The sequence below is a fragment of the Mizuhopecten yessoensis genome, unplaced genomic scaffold (genome assembly GCF_002113885.1).
Source record: "Mizuhopecten yessoensis strain PY_sf001 unplaced genomic scaffold, ASM211388v2 scaffold7713, whole genome shotgun sequence".
In the NCBI taxonomy this organism is placed as follows: domain Eukaryota; kingdom Metazoa; phylum Mollusca; class Bivalvia; order Pectinida; family Pectinidae; genus Mizuhopecten; species Mizuhopecten yessoensis.
In genome coordinates, this window is record NW_018407185.1 from 40,873 (window position 1) to 57,680 (window position 16,808).

The 16,808-nt window shown below is 37.2% G+C and overlaps 1 protein-coding gene across 1 annotated transcript; it reads left to right on the forward strand.

The window, feature by feature from the left end:
- The first annotated feature begins 1,588 nt into the window (after positions 1 to 1,588).
- Positions 1,589 to 14,514, forward strand: LOC110454184. Its single transcript, XM_021503561.1, has 5 exons — positions 1,589 to 1,857; positions 7,246 to 7,312; positions 9,391 to 9,513; positions 11,352 to 11,447; positions 14,033 to 14,514. The coding sequence occupies exons 3-5, from the start codon at positions 9,418 to 9,420 to the stop codon at positions 14,501 to 14,503; spliced, it is 663 nt and encodes a 220-aa protein (XP_021359236.1). The 5' UTR covers positions 1,589 to 1,857; positions 7,246 to 7,312; positions 9,391 to 9,417; the 3' UTR covers positions 14,504 to 14,514.
- The last annotated feature ends 2,294 nt before the right edge of the window (positions 14,515 to 16,808 follow it).

The window sequence follows — 16,808 nt, forward strand, 5'->3', positions numbered from 1 at the left end:
GATATATAATATGGTATAATTCTGTGTTATTATATAGTTTGTTTATTGTAGTTTACAACTGTTCTACATAATTGAAATGCTGTAGGTCATTCCGGTATATATAATTTGTTTGTCATTTTGGTACAGATAATCAAAAATCTGACGGAACGAGGGTGATGGTATTGCCTTCAAAGTTGATCGGCAGTTTTGAAAAATGTAATAAATTGTTTATACAAGCACATTATCTATTTGTGTTTGCAGTTTTGGGTAAATTGTCTTGCCTTTCGTGAACGATTTACTTCCGCTTATACTTGAAGTGATACATTTTGCCAGTCGCGAATTACTTAATTCCACCTAGCTGCTGGCAGCATAGCACAGACGATAGAATATTTTGAATACAAGTGTAACAGTACGTAGAATAGTTAGCTAATTGTTTAGCTGAAAGTTTTCTTTGGGTCGTTTTGTTGGGTGAGTTTTTTTGTTTTTTTTGGGGGGGGGGGGGGGGGGGGGGGTGTTAATAAGTCGGTCATTATTTTCAAACATCGATCTGATTTGATAAATGAATAACATCTTCTGAAGTCGCTCAATTACTTTAGTCCTTTTAGTGTTTTTTTTTTTAAAGATTTGGCTGTCGACGCTTTGTCACTACACAAATTTAATTTACCATAACTCGGTCAATTTGAAATCTGGTATAATAATAATTATAAAAATAATAATGTTTATTTCAGGAAATAGATCATAGACATACATATTACAGTACAACATACATATATATTACTAAAAATATTAAACAGAATATCACAGGTTTTTGGAGCAGTCCAAGGAGCAGGTGATTGGGCATCCCCTTCCTATAAGCTCTCCGGACGCTCAAATACTAATGAACCTACATGAATTAAGTTATCGTCAGTAATAAAACATTGTATTATCTTAAAATATTATATTATATATGAAACTAAAATTCATAACTGATTTTAAGATAAAGGTAATATATTTATACAATTAATACAACACAAACATTGATCTATAAACCTGCGGATAGCCCATGAAAGCTCGAAAGCGCATTTCCAATGGGGTCCATGTTATATTAATCACGGGGAAAGATTTTGGCAGGAGGGAATGATTGACATCATATTAACTTTATTGTCAGTACCTATAGTAATTCCGTAATGACTATATAATCTAAAAAAAACCATATATATATGTTCAGGTTTAAATTGTTAGCCCAACTTAAAATATGTAACGTGACTTTCTAAGTATTTCCAAATAACAAAAATAATACGGTACAGATGTCGTCAGCACGTGGATTGTCGGTATATAGGTGTATTTCAGTCATGTGAACAACATATCTTATGATTTTTTTTTTGGTAGTTGTTGTCAGTTGAAGACGTTTACTAGTTGTCGATGGAAGACCAATCCTGACTTTATTGTGTGCCTTAACTCAGCGCGCCAACAACATTCGGCAGACCTCGGGTGACTCCGCTACGCTCTATCATAGTGACCCGAAGTATTCCGAGTGGCACCGAGACACCTAGACCCGTTCAACCAGACTCTTGTTGTCTACGCAAGGCTACACCAATCATGAATTACAAGTGATCAAGCGTCTGGTTGAACGAGACTAGATAACCACTAAGAATATAAACAATTTGGCGCTGTTTTGACATCTCTTAATTACGTTGTCGCATGTAAGTATAATACAGAATCCTGCCATGTCAGACAGCCGTTCAGAATCAAATGACACCCTTGAAGAGTCTGGAGCACACGAGCAAAACGAGGATTTGGAACGGGTAGTATTTCAGTGTAGCCAATGCAATTCTATCGTTGGAGACTCCTTAGCATGGACTGGCTCCAATGAAATATTGCGCACAATTAGCTTGAAATGTAAGTTTGTCATCACAATCTATTCATTTAATTACCTGACTGTCATTTCATTAGCTAGATTTAAGATGCAGGATATTAGTAGTGTAACAGCCAACAGGGGAGTCAAATATGCACGGCCAGACCACAGGGGTTTGTTACAAACATTTGTACATTGTACATACTGTATGCTATACTAACTTATATGGGCCACAGCACACATAAGCATACAGCTGTGACCCATATCAGTAAAGCTTATATGTGTATTAGACATTTGTAATGAGCACCTGTGGTCAGACACGGATTCAAACTCCAGGGTCTACCAAAATTTTAGACGGACACTCGAACATGGTCACCGACAATTCCACTTCTGCAACATTCTCCCCTCCTTTAACATATGTCTTCGACCCTAAGCCACCACCTATGGATATATTTAGTTGGGCATGTAACCGGAGAGAAAAAAATACACGGCCAGACTATGATTTAAGTCTGAGACTTCCCATTAAACTCTAGATGGACATTCTAACCAATTGAGCTACCTGGTCACCAGCAACCAACCCTGTACAGTTTTTTCTACAATAGTGCAAGTGGGACTGGAAAGGGTCGGTGCTGCAGGGACCCAAAAAATTGTTACATTTGGACCTAGACTGATGTGTTTAAAAGTAGAAGTTTTAGGATCTTAGCCGATCAACTCCCGGTAAAAATGCAAAAAAAACACCACCCATATCATTGTATGTATCAAGGAAGGAGTAGGTATCTGATATCAGATAGACATGACCCATCCTATGTAACGGATGATATAAAAGTGGACACCGCAGTTAAATAGTTCAGGGAACTGACAGATATTGCTCAAGTCAAAGTCTACTCCATCATCAGTAAAATCGACATTACTCAGACAAATATTGCTCAAATTTTACAGTGTTTGGTAACAAAATCATTGAATAATTTATCTGAAGGAAAAACAGATGTCTTGAGCTACCTAAGTTTAAGTTTTCGTACGCTTTTCTCGCCATGAGCTTGAGAGTCATAGATGTCCACAAAATGTTACTGATGTACAATGTAGCTACATGGATGTCTTTTTCCAGTTGAAACCAGGTCACAAAATTTACTCTGTCTCTTATAGAATCAATGTTGCAGTAACACATTTTAAACAAGAGGCCGGGAGGGCCTGTATCGCTCACCTGGATAATAAAACAACCATGGACAATTATTAATATTATATACAATACGGCTACTATTTCCAAATATTGGCTCTGTCTCACAGCAACATCCTTCCCTCATTAGGTCCCTTCTTTCTGCCCGCATGAATTGGGGTGGATTTCAAACATTAACCTCAATTTCTCTTATAGCTTTATATTGGGCCACACCACCTAAAAGCAACTCTCCATTTATACAAAATTGAGTCCCCTTTGCCAAAGGATGCTCTAGATCTACACAAAATTTGTTTAAAATCCCTCCAAATAGTATGAAGAAGAAGGATTTGAAATATTTATTTCTATGTTCCTCCTACTGGACCGCCCCTTCCTCTTTGCTCCCAGGGTGACCACTGTTAAAACAAATTGAGTCCCCCCCCCTTGCCAAATGATGGTCTGGACGGACCAAATTTGATTAAAAAACTCCTAGCATACTGAAGGAGAAGGATTTTAAAGATTACGGTAACCTCAATTTTCCATTCCCCCCCCATTCACCCTTTGTTATACAAAATTGACTTCCCTTTTCCAAACGATGCTCCAGGCCAAATTTGAATAAAAGATAAAATCCCTCAAATTTTACCGACCAAATTATGATAGAATCCCTTTTTCCATACGGTAGAAGGATTTGAAAGATTTTATCTCTATTTCGCCTATTGGACCCCTAGCCTCTCCTCTACCCACAGGTGGGCCACACTCACTGTTTATACAAAATTGAGTCCCCTTGACCAAAGGATGCTCCGGATTCAGACTAATTAGGATAAAATCCCTTAATCCCTGTGGTAGAAAAAGAATTTTAAAGGTTTTACCTCTATTTCCCCTATTGGGCCCTGCCCCCAGGGGGGCCACACTCACTATTTATACAAAATTGAGTCCCTTTTGCCTAAGGATGATCCAGACCAAATTCGTATGAAATCTCTTAATCACTGCGGTAGAAGAAGGATTTTAAAGGTTTTACCTCTATTTCCCCTATTAACCCTGGCCCTCTGCCCCCAGTTGGGTCACACCCACCATTTATACAAAATTGAGTCCCCCTGGCCTAAGGATGCTTGACAAGACCAAATCTGGTCCAAATCTACTGGGTCGTTCAGGACTAGTAGCGTTTCAAAGGAAAAGTTGACGGATGACGGACGCTGCAGTTTGGCAAAATCTCACCATAGTCCTTTGAAGCAGGTGAGCTAAAAATGTAGCACGTTCATCACTGTATGATACAAATATAGAATCTTGCATGATTATCAATCATGCACTGATTGGCAGCAGTCTTTGCCAAGTGAAATCAGGTGCCACTTTTAGCACGCCTATTCGGAGAATAGGGGCCTGGGGGCTAGGCTAATACATTTAAGTCATCCAGGCGGCGGCATCCCACTTACTGCGGTTAAAGATTTTGGGCAAGTTTTTTCCAGACAGTGTTGGATCATCACACTCGATACACTGTTGTCTGTTATACGGTTGATGTATTTATATGGAATGTTTCAACAATACACTGAACCATATTTTCATATTTTAGGGGCCGAAAATTAAACAGCCTAACTGGACTTGGTTAAAAATTTTGGGCAAGTTTGCATGTGCAGTGTTGGATTGGTCACCACCATCAAAATACGCTGTTGACTATTTCATGTTGTCTGGTCATTTCTTCTTTTGAATGTACAACATGTTAAGGTACAGCAAAACTTTGTTATATTGCCACCAATTGTTCAAAGAAACATTGGCACTATAAAGGGGTTTGGCAATGAATTGAGGGAAACAAGGAATTCTTGTTTAAAAACATGATTAACGGACCTGAAATATGTCGACAGTAAGCAAGCAGGTAAATGAAATGATGGGCCGTATATCAAGGTTTTTACTGTACACATGTTTCTATTGATATTTCCTATCTTACAACATATATCACCAATAGGCAAGCAATGCTGTTCTCTTGTTTAAAAAGGTTCAGCAGCACTTTAAAAGTTTCAAAGGATAAATAATGATTGATCAATACAAGTTCAACATTTATATTGATCAATCAAATCAGATCCATACTACCACATTGGCACCAGGGTCCTTCCCCACCCCGGGGGTGAGGACCATTAGGGAACTTTGATGATAGCTTGAAAACACTTTGTTCATCTTACATCCTTAAATATTGGGTATTTTGAGATAAATGCACCTAACCTACCAAGATTGGCCCTTCTGTTTGACTTCCAATTTCAAGGGACTAAGTCCCTTTGAATATAATGATGTGATCTGTAGACGTTAAGTCCTAAATGACCTTAGTTAGGAGGCGGGGAGGGGGTGACTATAGGTTCGCACTCCGTCTGTCCATTCTTCTGCCCAATAAGTTTGTCTGGGGCATATCAACTATACTTTTTCATCTGGAGTAACCAGATTTTGTGTACAAGGACGTCATGGGATGGCGGAGTGCAAGAATTAGGTCACCATGACTTGACCTTTGACCTTTACTTTTGAAAATGTTTGTCCGGAGCATATCTTCTATAATATTTCATCTGGAGTAACCAGATTAGGTGTACAAGGAAATCTCGGAACGGCGAGTGCAAGAAGTAGGTCACTATGACCTCACTTTGAACAGTAGGTATATCCTGACATAAGTGTACTGTTTGTTAAATATAGAAATCATTACCGGCGGGGGACTATGAATTGTCTAGCAATACTTTGCCTTGTTGTTAGTTGATATGACTCTTAACCTAAAAAACCAAACAGAACCAACCTGACCTATAGCTAGCCATGCACATATATATACCATTTTTGTCATTCAGAGTTGAATACACTATCACACCTACTAGGATTGGCCAGTCCTGCAACTGGAAACATAGTTCTTGGGTGATATGCCATGAAAATTGTATATATATGCAAGACCACACACTTGTGTTTTTCTAACGAACCAGAAAGCTTATTGCGCGGACAAATATATATTCACGAGTGCGCCAACACGAGTTCCGCGCACATGTAAAGATATATGTCCGCGCAATAAATGAGTGCTTTCTGATACGTTAGAAAAATACAAGTGTGTGGTCTTGCTTTTATCACATACCTTCCGTATTTGGTAGAGATTGATACAAAGATTTTATAAACTTTGATATTTTTTGCAAATGCGGGGAACTTTTCAGTTCGCCATGACAAGGGGGTTCCCATAAAAAGTAGGTCCGGCTGCCTAGTAGGTAAATATAACATTCCGTATTGCTTATGTGCAATACAGAACGTTGTATTTCATGGTCTGAAAATTGCTTGTATTACTATAACAAGATTCAACAGGTATGTGATAAATATCCTAACCCTTTAGTGGCCTATACGTATACCCATGTACCTGTATATACAGTTGCTGAATATGAATAGAAGAACACAATCATGATGCTAGGATTGGTCCTAATTATTTAATCAATTATGAAATATGAAATATATTAGAATGTCAATCCAAAACAAATTTAAAAAAAAAAAAAACAAAAACTTCAAAATTACCATGTTGATGATTTTTATAAAATCTTTTTAATTGTTTGGTTGAACAAGGACTTTGATAGCATTCTTATTTGGTGGTTTGAATCAGAATTGCTTTATATCCAATCTAGAGTATACGTACTATAGTCAGCAGGCAGATTTGATTTTTTTTTACAAGCCCACCCATATATTCATAGTAAAAACTGCAAATTTTCACTTGTCCTGACAAAAACTGTAAGCGAGCTATAGTGAAATAGTGGGGAATGTGCATCCCCATATATATATAGGTCAACATGGCAACTACAGGGTTTATCAGGGTATGTTTAAGGTCCGTTTAAAGGACCCATTCCTAATAAATAAAAAAGTGTGTAGTATTTCCAAATTTGTCCCTTCAAAATTCTCCATTTGGAAATCAAATAAATGACGGACTTCTCAAAGTGCATATGTAGAAAGGACAGAATGGCCATGTTGTCATAAAGAATGTTTGTTTGTTGTTGAATATTGTACACGACGTTAAATACAGATTATTATTATCATTATTATTATTATAAAGAAAGGCTTAAATATATAAAAGTTGTACAATTAATCTTATTTCATGTTTACAGAGTTGTTGTAATGATAAATCCACATTTCCTGAAATGGCTACTGCATCGATGACTTTTTCTCAATTTTATGGCAGGGTCCATTTCCCCCCAAAAAATCTAATAAAGCCCCGATCTAAGGAAAAAGAGCTATACATGCACAATTGGTCTTCAGTATTCTGTTCAATTTTAAGATTTCATTCTTTTTTCAGATGTTAGCAAGAAAGTGGAAGTGAAAGACAGACTGATCACATCAAAAACAGGCACAGACTTGGGAAGGTAGATAACATTTTATTTCCAGATGAATTTCAATCCCTATGTAGAGGATCTGTCATAACTTTCCCTTCATATTAGATTTATGATACAAGTTTTGGATTTTTCATTGTGTGCGGGCCTCTGGCGAGCAAATATGAAAAATCCAAAATGAGTATCATAAATCTAATATGATGTTTGGTTTGGGTTAGTATTGTTAACGTCCTATCAACAGCTATGGTCATTTAAGGACGGCCTCCTCTGTGTGCAAGTTGCATGCGTGTAGTGTATGCGTGTGTATTTTGGGAGGTTGGATATTTTTCGTATTTGTCTCCTTGTGATAGTGCGAAATTGATGCTACCACACTGAAACATACTGCCGAAGACAACCAGCAGAACACCCCACCCGGTCACATTATACTGACAACGGGCGAACCAGTCGTCCCACTCCTTAATTGCTGAGCGTTAAGCAGGAGTAGAAACTACTATTTTTACAGACTCTGGTATGTCTCGGCCAGTGGACAGAACCCAAAGCCTAGCTTCCTGACAGGGGCCAACCGCTCAACTAAAGACCAAAAGTAAGGCATTGTCAAGGGAGACATTAGAAAAAAGAAAGTTGTTTAGAAAGAAGAGAAAAGATAAGATCCCAGATTTGGTCAACTCTTACGATCATGCAATGGGGGCAGCAGGTACAATTCTTACGCCCTACCCGCAGGGACCTGTATAATTGTGATCTTCGTATTACACATGTTTTTTTTGTCGTATTTCGTGTCGTCATTTCCGTATTGCGTATTGGGCATTCCATTACCGTAGTGTAAATTATATTAACACCAGGTAAACAATAGTACATGTGCGTGACGATGATATGTCAACACCCGATATCGAGACTTAACTTAGAAATGTGTAATCACACGTACTTCAGAAATAAAGCTTATGATACAAAGACATTAATTAACTCATGGGAAGACACTGAAAATAAGATCAGACGACTTCAAGAAAGTTGTATTTGAGATGCATGGAATGCAGACTGGTATGTTTTGTTTACCGACCTCACCTGTACATATATATCACATGCTAACAGTAGTTCAAAAGCTCTTGGTCGCTACGACTTTTGTTGTCAAACGAGTTACGCTCTGTCAGATAGATCATTTCACAAATGCAATTACAATAACTCTGTGAAAAAAGTGGTTTGGAAAATATCAAGATCCATATAAAATACAAGTGCATGTGCGTGCACATGATAACGACATACCATGCGATAGCCTATGGTTACATATGTTCCTGACATGGACATGTAAATAATAATATACCATGCGTAAGCGGGTTATGAAATGATGTTCAAAGTGTACATGATTGAGAGTAATGTTGCTCCATAAAAGAACAGTAAATTGACAATTTCATATAGTAATTTAATGTATTTGTTTAGTATAGTAAAGAAAATAACTGTCATTGTATGAATTCTATCCCTCTGCAAAAAGTTCCGATATTTTTCAAGGTAGACAACTCTCATCAGGATCAAAATTATTGTAAAATGTAAAATAAATGAATTACAAAGACTTTGTGTGTATTTGGTTTAATTTTTCACTCTTTTTGTATAAACTATGTGTCCTATTTGCTTTTAGCTTGAAATGTATATAATAACTTTTATCCATATAATTTCAATAAAAAACATGTTGTAGATATTTTATGACCATAACCATTATGTTAAACTTTCATTGAATTCTGCTGGTTAATTGCGAAAGGGTTGAGCCTCCTTAAATTGGATTTTTTACACACTCAAAAAATAGAAAAATCAACAGGAGCTGTGAAGATAATATTTGTAAAATATATGTATATATACATATGTAGCCATAAATAGTTTTAAATGTCCATATGACGGTAAAAATATAAATAAAACAAAACACGAAGACTTTCCCGTATAAATAAGTTTTAAATGTCCATGTGATGGTGAAAATATAAATAAAAAAACACGAAGAATCAGCCGATTATAGTCTCCATGTTTTTTTTTATTTATATATCTATGTATATAGATGTAAAAAATAAATAAATGGAAAAATTCACCAGGAGCTGTCGAAGTAATATTTACTGATAATACTTTGTTTGTAGTACATATAACACACTGCAGTGCGAGGTATGCAAGGGCGACTTAGGCCGCATGTACAGGACCACCCCGGGAAACCTGGACCACATGAGACAGGTCTACACGTTGTATGTGGAGAAAATCTCAAGGTAATGGTTATGCAGTATAGAAATACACTTAAACTTTTGGAGAAATTTTCAAGGTAATGTAGTCTGTAGAGAAATATTTGAGTTCAAATTTTGGATGAAATTTTCAGGTAATTTATTTATAGAACTACAGTCAAGTTTTGGGTGAAAAATCTTAAGATGATGAATAGGAATAGGCTCAAGTTTGGGTTAAAAATAAGTTTATAGAAATAGTTAATTCAGAAGAAGTTGTTTAAAGGAAAAGTTGACGGATGACTGACGGACGCCGCACCATGACATAAGCTCACCTACTCTTCGGGCAGGTGAGCTAAAAACTAGAACAGTCCCAAGAACTGATGGAAATGTAGTGTATAGAAATAGTTAACTCAAGTTTGGGTCTCAAGAAAAGTATTGAAATTGCATTCAGGTTTTAGATAAAAATCTCAGGGAAATGTAGAAAGGACATGAAGTATGCCTAAGTTTTGGAAGTAAATCTCTAGGTAATGAATGAAAACATACTCGAGTATTGCGTGAAAATCTCAAAGATTAATGTATAGAAATATACACTCTAGTTTGAAGGATACTACTGCCAAAAACACTGTGACTACATATTAAGACCTGTTTTTTTCAGAATGACTATAGCTTTGATAAATTCCTCTGGCTATTTTTAAAGAAAAACAGTAAAGATGAAATAAACATTGTATAATACACAACAGAACATATTCTAAGTGTAAAAAAATCTGCAGGACAACACCTGGATTCGCACCCTGAACTTCAGATTGTTAACCCTTTCACCCCTATGTAACTTTAGTAGACTCTACCATGCATTGATATTGATGAGTCCATTTTGGTCTACAGTGGTGAAAGGGTTAACTGTCACTCTAGCCTATCTGGCTAATAGAAGTGTTGTGGACAACTGTGCTACAATTATAGTCAAAATGAAACTAAGGGGAGGTAACTGTATATAAAAACCAACAATGCAGAACAAATCCTTTAAAATGTTGTTGACCTCTGTGACCTTTAAAGTAGGTTGAGATCATTTTCATTTGCAAACTTTGGTGAGCTCTATCCCAGGAAGCGACCTGCCAAATATTATAACTTTATGCCTTTCGATTATTAAGTCTTTTGATATTTTTGACATATTAGACACCTGTGATCTTGAAAGTAGGTCAAGGTCGTTTTCATTCTCAAACTTTGTCAGGCTCTATCTCAGGAAGCCAACAGCCAAATATGAAGGTTTTATACCTTTAAGTTCATCAGAAGAAGTCGTTTAAAGAGTTTGACATATTTGACCGCTGTGACCTTGAAAGTAAGTCAAGGTCATTTTCATTCTCAAACCTTGTCGGGCTCTATCCCAGGAATCCACCAGCCAAATATAAAGATTCTATACCTTTCAGTTCTTCAGAAGAAGTTGTTTGAAGCGTTTGACACATTTGACTGCTGTGACCTTGAAAGTTAGTCAAGGTCATTTTCATTTTCAAACTTTGTCGGGCTCCTACCAACGAATCTTTCAGTTAAATATCATGGCTCTACGCTTGTCCGTTCTTCAGAAGAAGTTGTTCAAAGGAAAAGTTGACGGATGACTGACGGACGCCGCACCATTTTCTGGGATGTTTTTCTTTTTAATTTAAAAAAAATGATTTGAATTGAGTTTATGTCAGTAAAATAGAAGAGGCAGGAAAACAATGAATTTTGATTAAGAATAGATATTGTACAGTTCATTAATATTGCAAAATAAAAATGCTTTATTATATATCGCACGTATATGAAAAGCGTTGTGTTTTGGTGCTCTGCTGTTCCATTTTGGGTACTCTCATGTAAGAAAGATTTTCTTGATATTTTTCTTGTATTTTTTGTTTCAGTACACTTTTGGAAGTTGTAACCAAGGCGATGATGTAAACATCAACGACCTTGTAACCTTGCCCAATGTCAAAGAGCTTGTAAAGGAACTCAAAAAGGTACAGGAGTTAAGTATTAGGAATTTAGTCAAACTCATACAGAATTTTATGGCAGATGATTACAACATTAATATCGAAGATGGAGATTTAATATTTGACCTCAGGGTACGCTGAATTGTAAAAAAAAAAATGTAAATGAATCCGTTTCTGACATGAGGCTTGCACTACACAAATTTAATGTCCAGGGGTTTAGGAAAAGGTCACTCCAAGTGAGGAATTTTCTAATTGGGTTAAACAGTTTTACTACAAAGTTTCAGTTTGCGGAGGATTGTGCCCCAATTATGAGTTCTCTAGGGTTTCCCTCTGCAACACCCTCGGACATGAAAGAAGTTACAGTCAGTTAAAAACTATTTCGGTTATTAACTCATTCACCCCTGAAATTTCATACTGAACTATTCCTACCTTTGAATTGGAACAGTTGTACTGTGTCTTCAGGGGTGAATAAGTTAATTTCATCATGTTGACAGTTTTCGCATTGAGGCATCAGAATATTCCCGATTTAATGATGACACATCATTGTTGTCTTTTCGTGACCTAAAAACACATGGATTGTTCGCTATGGAAAATATCTTTTTGAACATGTCAGCTACTAGTCATTTTACCAGCTAAGTATGTTTGGAGGTTAAATGAAAGGTACATGAACAAGCAGAAAATGTCTGAATTATTACTAGAGATGGAAAAATGCACGGTCAGACCAGGGTACGAACCTGGGACCCCCCGAACTCTAGACGGATGCTCTACCAATTGAACTACCTGGTCGCCCACGATCGACCCAGTCTAGTTCCGCTACATTCTTCTCTCTTTTTCATAGTCTTCGCCCAAAAGACACAACTATTTACAACTCGGGTTCGGGTATCCCCTTGTAAAGCGTACACCAAATGTTTGAAACAAAGAATTGAGATACCTGGTCACTGAGGATCGACCCAGGGCCAGTCCAGCTCCGCTACAGAATATTGATATTTCCTTTGTTCCCTGAAATTTCGTAATAATAACTTCACCAATAATCTTCCATTATCATGTTTTTCCATCTTATGCCTGCTCTTGTAAACAAATAATCTTGCATTATCATGTTTTTCCATCTTATGCCTGCTCTTGTTAACAAATAATCTTCCATTATCATGTTTTTCCATCTTATGCCTGCTCTTGTAAACAACTTCTCAACAGATTATCAAGCGTATCTATCTTGGAGAAGATCTATGCTGTACTAAGTATGAGTTACTCCCCATGATGAAAAAAAAGCAGTTCTAGCCCTAAGATAGCCCCCACTTACTGGTAATGATGATCCAGGCCTAAGATAGCCCCCACTTACTGGTAATGGTGATCCAGGCCTAAGATAGCCCCCACTTACTGGTAATGGTGATCCAGGCCTAAGATAGCCCCCACTTACTGGTAATGGTGATCCAGGCCTAAGATAGCCCCCACTTACTGGTAATGGTGATCCAGGCCTAAGATAGCCCCCACTTACTGGTAATGGTGATCCAGGCCTAAGATAGCCCCCACTTACTGGTAATGGTGATCCAGGCCTAAGATAGCCCCCACTTACTGGTAATGGTGATCCAGGCCTAAGATAGCCCCCACTTACTGGTAATGGTGATCCAGGCCTAAGATAGCCCCCACTTACTGGTAATGGTGATCCAGGCCTAAGATAGCCCCCACTTACTGGTAATGGTGATCCAGGCCTAAGATAGCCCCCACTTACTGGTAATGGTGATCCAGGCCTAAGATAGCCCCCACTTACTGGTAATGGTGATCCAGGCCTAAGATAGCCCCCACTTACTGGTAATGGTGATCCAGGCCTAAGATAGCCCCCACTTACTGGTAATGGTGATCCAGGCCTAAGATAGCCCCCACTTACTGGTAATGGTGATCCAGGCCTAAGATAGCCCCCACTTACTGGTAATGGTGATCCAGGCCTAAGATAGCCCCCACTTACTGGTAATGGTGATCCAGGCCTAAGATAGCCCCCACTTACTGGTAATGGTGATCCAGGCCTAAGATAGCCCCCACTTACTGGTAATGGTGATCCAGTCCTAAGATAGCCCCCACTTACTGGTAATGGTGATCCAGGCCTAAGATAGCCCCCACTTACTGGTAATGGTGATCCAGGCCTAAGATGATGTACCCTGGACAGGTGTATCTTTGTTTTACACTAGAGTTGAGGTGGGGGGAGGGATTCCCCTTTTTTAAAACAATTGTATGACGTGACATCAACAATGCTTGTAATGCCAACATTGAATTGAGTATATGACAGGGTCAACACTGGGTAAGAGAAAAAGGTTTCATTCACCTTCTTAAGGTGAGATACCCGGGGTATCTCCACCCTCGGGGGGAAATCCTTAATCTCAAGTTGCCAAACACTCTGCAATCCTCGCGTTTTGCAACTTAAGAATCTTCTCCACTCGGTTTGAAATTTCATGTCTCACCTCAAAATCGTGAAAGTATTATTCTAGCACAGATGTGAATAAAGATAAACCTGTTTAGTATACATGGACACGAGTTCTTCAGTGTTACATGTGCCTCTTCTTTATGATAAATTCAATGCTTCTAAAACTTTTAAATATGCATTCTTGGTTTGTTTTCTTCAGCTTCAGACTGTTATTGTGAGTTTGGACCACAGAGTCGAGATATTGGAGTCCAGTATGCATATTGAAGAGGTAGAAAATCACCCTCCAGCTGTCGGCAGGCTCGATGCAGAAATCGTTCGACAAAAAAGACAGAGCTCTGATATGACGAGAGCAAACAGGATGGACACAGAAACAGTTCAATTAAAAAGAATGGACACAGAAGCTATGCGAGTAAAAAGAATAGACCAGGAAACAGTCCGAGGAAACAGAAAGAACAAAGAAACCGTCCGAGGCAGCAGAATGGACATGGAAACGATGAGATACGATAATGAAGCCATGGTGCCCGAGTCTTTTCACTCGGAAAGACACAGTGAGAAAGTTTACCGAAAAAACGGGCCGCAATCGAGTGGGTTGAGGAACCCCATAAAGAATGATGTCAGCCCGCAAGGGTCCCCAACGAAGGGCACTTACAAGAGGAAAAGGGTTTTATGAGTTAAAAAAAACCCAACACATTGTTGGTTGTGTTCAGCAGACCAGGATCCCTGTCCCACTGCACTGTTTTTTTCCTTCTTCCATTTGGATGTTCACTGTAACTGTAGCATAGTTCGGCCAGGACACTTTCGTAGACCAGGTACATGTAGCTCAATTGGTTCGAGCAATAATATTACAGTTTGAAGTCCAGGGATCGGAATTCTGGTCTAGCCATCCTAACTATTTACACTCAAAAACATTTTTGTTGACGATTTTATCTTTATTATTTCTCATATAAGTCCTGGTTTTCTTTCAAGAAATGGTTTATCAAAGCTATAGTCTTCCCGGAAAAAAGACAGTTTCCAATACTTAAGTTAGTTTCTGGCCGTGGTACGGGGATCCCAAGATGCCTTCAGTGTTTAGCAGACTTAATATACTTGTGATTTTAACTCATTCACCCCTGAAGACACATTTGAACTCTTCTAATTCAAAGGTTGGAAAAGTTCATTATGAAATTTCAGGGGTGAATGAGTTAATTTCCATTATGCATATTGAGGAATTTTACTTCTTATTTGGTTTTAGAGATACATGTGTAGGGACGTTGAATTAAGTATGTTTTCTGTTTTAAGTGCTCTGTTTAAATCCTGTTGAGTTTTAACGTTAATTGTTATTGATGATTTCATATGCAGTATAATTTGTGACAATACTTCAGTTTTGGATTCAAAGGTCTCCTAAGTAATAACGAGAGTTTGATCCAATATTGGCACTGGATCCGAACGAACAAAAGTTAGTTGAATGCATATTTCTTCGATAGATATATGGGCAGTACCATAATAACGAAAGTGCAGGCAAAGAAATTTGTCAAATTTTCAGGGCTATAAGCCCCTTTATCAAGACAGAAACATGAACATTTACATATCATAACATAAAACAGTGATGAACAGTCACCATGGAACAATAATTCAACGAAAAATACATAATCAAAACAGCCAGTAGTTATAATTACTTATATGAAATATTACTGTTGTAATTGCTTATCCACTTGCGATATATAATTTTCATTCATAACTGGTGACAAACCATTGCTGAAGCCAGTATCGTTATCATTTTCAGCAGATTTTATGAATTGCGAGAGATGAATGTCTTGTAAGTGCTAATAGGTAAAATTCAGAACTTCAGAATCATGATAAAACATCTTTATAATTAACTCGAAGGGGCATAAATTTACTGGAGCCATATAGCGTCTAAAAGTTAGTAAAATCACTGTAAATGTGTGAAGAGTCCTTTTGCGTTGCTGAATTTGCCTTTTCTGTTATCTTAGCTTCTGGAACCTGTTGTTAAAAGTCCTGATCTCCTTAAACAAAATTTCATCTGGTACACATATATGTGTCAAAAAATATTTTAATTAAAAACGAAAACTATATTCCTATTAAGTAAAGATTCAAACAATCACCTACAGACAGGAAATACAGAAATATTCAAAAATTTAATTATTGAGGTTTGAAAATTTGATGTAATTTCTCATGTAATATTCCATGTTTCTAATTAATTACTGATCCGTGATCATCACACTGACATGAGCCCAGTTAGTATGCCTGGGTATAGGCTAGAGTAAATTAATATTTTATAATTTTTATGGGAATGCCATTAATTGTTTATTTTCCGGTTCAAATAGAACAGATTTGTAAAAAGCATTTTAAAAAATAATCTATTTACATTGGTATATAACTGTATGTGGTTTACTTCACATGTAGCAAAATTAAATTTGTTTTGCTTTGTTAAAGTTTTCACAGTTGTATGTAATTTTTTTTAGAAATTACATACACTTTTATGGATATTTGAATTAACTTTATAAACATATGAATTGTTTGTATGAACATCCATATATACTGTGCATCTATATATATTGTATGAACATGAGTATGAACATCCGTATATACTGTATGAACATCCGTATATACTGTGTGAACACGAGTATGACCATCCGTATATTCTGTGTGAACTTGAGTATGAACATCCATATATACTGTATGAACATCCATATATACTGTATGAACATGAGTATGAACATCCGTATATACTGTATGAACATGAGTATGAACATGAGTATGAACATCCGTATATACTGTATGAACATGAGTATGAACATCCATATATACTGTGTGAACATGAGTATGAACATCCATATATACTGTATAAACATCCATATATACTGTATGAACATCCATATTTACTGTGTGAACATGAGTATGAACATCCATATATACTGTATGAACATCCATATATACTGTGTGAACATGAGTATGAACATCCATATATACTGTAT